At 49.4% G+C, this 3,690-nt stretch overlaps 1 protein-coding gene across 1 annotated transcript in view; it reads right to left on the bottom strand.

Annotated features, from left to right (window-relative positions):
* The window catches only part of DOCK5 (dedicator of cytokinesis 5), a 196,041-nt gene extending 192,363 nt beyond the window's left edge, over window positions 1-3,678 (bottom strand). Inside the window, exon 1 of the mRNA XM_012807685.2 lies at window positions 3,613-3,678. Coding sequence (XP_012663139.1) covers window positions 3,613-3,655 — 43 coding nt within the window. The 5' untranslated portion in view covers window positions 3,656-3,678. The remainder of the gene's footprint in view (window positions 1-3,612) is intronic.
* Between the last annotated feature and the right edge of the window lie 12 nt (window positions 3,679-3,690).

Consider the following 3,690-nt stretch of genomic DNA (forward strand, 5'->3'; position numbering starts at 1 on the left):
AAAGAGAGAAACAAGGAAAAGAAAACAAGAAGGAAGAAAGAAAAGTAAGTTTCCCAGGGTTCTACAGAAGACTTGTCCTAAGCACTTAGCACTTCACACTGGGATACTAAAGGGCGGTAAGTTTAAAGAATCTATCAGTCACATCACTTGATAACGCAGATAACACACATAGGCCATTGAGGCCCACTTAATGCTAGAGATTGAGAGAACAATGCTACATTTAAGAACTAAGCAAGCCCAGAGAGGCTGCATTTCAATCCCAGTAGAAAAATCTAGGCTATGTCGGGCACAGCCAACAGTGGCACCCAGATAAAATAAGACAGTAGAGACTGCCAGCTTCTCCAGAAACAATTCAAATGGAGACCAAAGCTCTGCAGAGGCAAACTCCTCTCAGAGCACAGCCAGGCACAACGGTGGCTAGTTCTGAGTCATCAAGATGCTCTGAAGTGGCTGTTCTACAATTTTCTGTACCCAGAATCCAAATCTGACCAACAGACGCTCCAATAATTTTCCCAATTACAGTAGAACCTCTGTAAGGTGAACACCCAAGGGGCTCTAACTAACCGACCACCATAAGGATCTAGGTCTACTGTGCTGATAGGCACATGTGGTACATGTCTGGTCTATGAAAATGAGGTCGACTTAAGGAGGTTAAGGTAGGGAGCCACTGCATATTCAAACAAGTCTGTATATTTAAACAGCTTTGGAGGTTTGACCGTGTATTTAAACAAGACTATTCCATCCCTGTTTTCTCAGCAGAATATCTCATTTTTTTTCATTTGCAGAAATGAAGATGGACTGGAGGCTCTCACTTAAACAAAATAAAACTTAAATTGGGGTGAATGAGATGCTAAAGCCCAAAGTGGGTTAAAAAAAAATCCTGCATTAAATCAGTAGAGAAATTAGCTTAATCTGCTTGTTTTTTAGAGACAGGGTCTCACTTTGTTGCCCTCGGTAGAGTGCTGTGACATCACAGCTCACAGCAACCTCCAGCTCTTGGGCTTAGGCAATTCTCTTGCCTCAGCCTCCCCAGTAGCTGGCACTATAGGCGCCCGCCACAATGCCCAGCTATTTTTTGTTGCAGTTTGGTCAGGGAGGGTTTGAACCCACCACCCTCAGTATATGGGCCGGCACCCTACTCACTGAGCCACAGGCGCCGCCCTAATCTGCTTTATAATGGCACCCCAACATTAAGGACAGTTACTGAATACACCCATAAATACCTGGTACACTCCTTAAGCGACAGAGATAACAAGACCTCAACTTTCTGATTCATTGAGCCCAACATAGAATGGCACAAGGCAGAATTGTGAGGAAGAGGCACTGGGGACCTACAAAGAGCAAATTTGAAGGGGGCAGTAGGGATGGATTTGAGCCCTCAAGGAAAGGCAAAATTGTCCCATGCAAAGCTGGGAGGGGGGCACTCTGGGCAGGAGACAACCTGAATGGGAGCAAAGTCCCAAAGGAGGGACTCTCCACGGTGTACTGGACAACAGCAATTAGGGCAGTTTGGCTGCATTGGGGGGTTAATGAAAGAAGCCTTGAGAGAGAATCAAAGTGAACCAGATTCTAAGAACCATAAAATTTGGGCTTAGTGAAGACTTTTTTCTGTAGACCCTAGAAGGCTTCCAAGCAGGTAAGTGACAGAAACAGCAAGTTTTAGGAATTAACAGGGAGATTTAGCCCTTGGGTTAATTTATCTCAACTGTGGATCCTTTAGTCAAAACCAGACCAATCAGAATCTTGAAGTAAGTGTCCCAAATTATACCCCGAGGCAATTTTCCCTACACCTAGGCCCAGGCAATGCAATCCAAATATTTTTCTTGACTGAAAACACAGAACTGACTCCACACAAGACAGATCACAGTAACTGACTCCAGAACAGGAACAAACAAATAAGGAAAACAATCACTCTCGCCCCTGTGACTATGGCAAATGTGGTTCCCCATTTTTGGAACCCATTTGCATGAACTACACACCCAAGGCAGAGGTTTTGAAAAGAGCTTTTAATCTGGCTAAACAAAATGAGCACTGATAACATTTTTGTAATTAGGCTTTGCTAAATACGCTTTCACTTGGCAGTCAGTACTTGATGATACATTGATTTCACCTACTTTAGAGCATATTAAGAGGATTTCACTTCCATAACTACTAGTACTTATTAGCTGGCATCTGACCAGGTGTCCTGGTCTGAAGCCTCATGACTTCGTGACATGATGGTCTAAGGCAGAAGAAATATCTCTATCCGTTTTTGAGTTGTGGCTATTTGAGAAAGCATGGATTCTGGAAATGACACAGGGACCAAAAGAAGTTTTTTCGTAGAAGGAAAACAGGGAATAACATTTATAAGCAGGCTCGCAATCTAGGAATGGTATAGTAAATATGACACAATTAAAAAAAAAAAAAAACCTGACTCATGGCTGCAGAATGGAGAAAGATCTAGAGGTGTTAAGAGGGTCTCTAAAACTGACTTTCTGAAACAGAAAGCATGCAAGAGGTTCAGGGACCGTTCCCCATTAACCAGAAAAGTGGGGGGAAACAAGGACGCAGAAGGGAGTAAAGCGTTAGACTAAGTTACAAATAGGCCCAATGAATGAGCCTTAGGGGAGGTGATAAAATTCTCAACACGCACAACCGTATCTATAACTAGGGAATGATCCGAGGTCCCACAGCCGGTAGTAATCAACCCCAACTAATACCAGAAGTCTTCCCGTTTGACCTCAACAACCTCACTCTTGGATGAAAAGAGAAAGGATCTTGGTTTTTCACCTCAGTCAAACCTCCCCCCCCCCCCGCAACACACACACACAGCCCTCCCTGCGCGCATCTTGGGGGCTCTCAGCACAGCTCTTCGGAGTGCCAAGCACAAAACACCAGGCCTGTCATCGTTTTAATAAAATGTCCTCTTCTAGTCCCCAGTGGAACTCAGCATGCAGAGGGCTGCCTTTAGCCTCTCCCTTGCACGCTCCGTCAGGGGACGAGTGTCCACACAGACTCAAGGACCAGCCACCCGCTCCCCGTGCCACACACTTCCTGTCCCTTCCATCACCTCCACACCACGATTTTGGTTTCCCATTCAGCTGACAACTGTTACCAGGAGTCCAGTCCCTTGAGGAAAGGCGGGAGAGTGGCTCTGGACCCTCTCAGCTTCCTCGCTTAGCGTCTGAGAAGGACCCACCGCAGAGGGAAGCCAGCGAGCCCCGGACAATGAGCGAGACCCCACGTGCGGACCCCGGCCGGCCACCGACCAGCGAACGAAGTGCGCGCCGGCGCGGGGAGGCGGGAGGCGGCGCCGGGGACCCCGGGGCGCTGGGCGCGCTCCCTCGCCCTGACATTTCCACCCTGCCAAGCTCCGGAGCTCGGGCTCCCAGTGCGAGACTCCGTTCCCAACCCCAACTACACTCTGAGCCACTCAGGAGTCCCCAAACCCTGGGTGACTGCCCTAACGGCGTTCCCGGGAGCGGGCTGCGGAGCTGAGCCCCAGTCAGATGCCCCGGAGGGCAGCGCGCACCCCCGCGGCCGGCGCCCACCGTCCGGCCCCGCGCTACCGGGCAGGGCCGCTCCCCCGCGAACTTTGCGGCGCGGGTCGGGCGGGGGGAGGCGAGCACTCACCGACCCCGTACTTCTGCCTCTTGGTCGGGATCCAGCGGGCCATGGCGGCGACCTCGCCCCGCGGCGGCTGCGGCGGCT

The sequence above is a fragment of the Otolemur garnettii genome, unplaced genomic scaffold (genome assembly GCF_000181295.1).
Source record: "Otolemur garnettii isolate 467f Iridium unplaced genomic scaffold, OtoGar3 scaffold00074, whole genome shotgun sequence".
Taxonomy (NCBI): domain Eukaryota; kingdom Metazoa; phylum Chordata; class Mammalia; order Primates; family Galagidae; genus Otolemur; species Otolemur garnettii.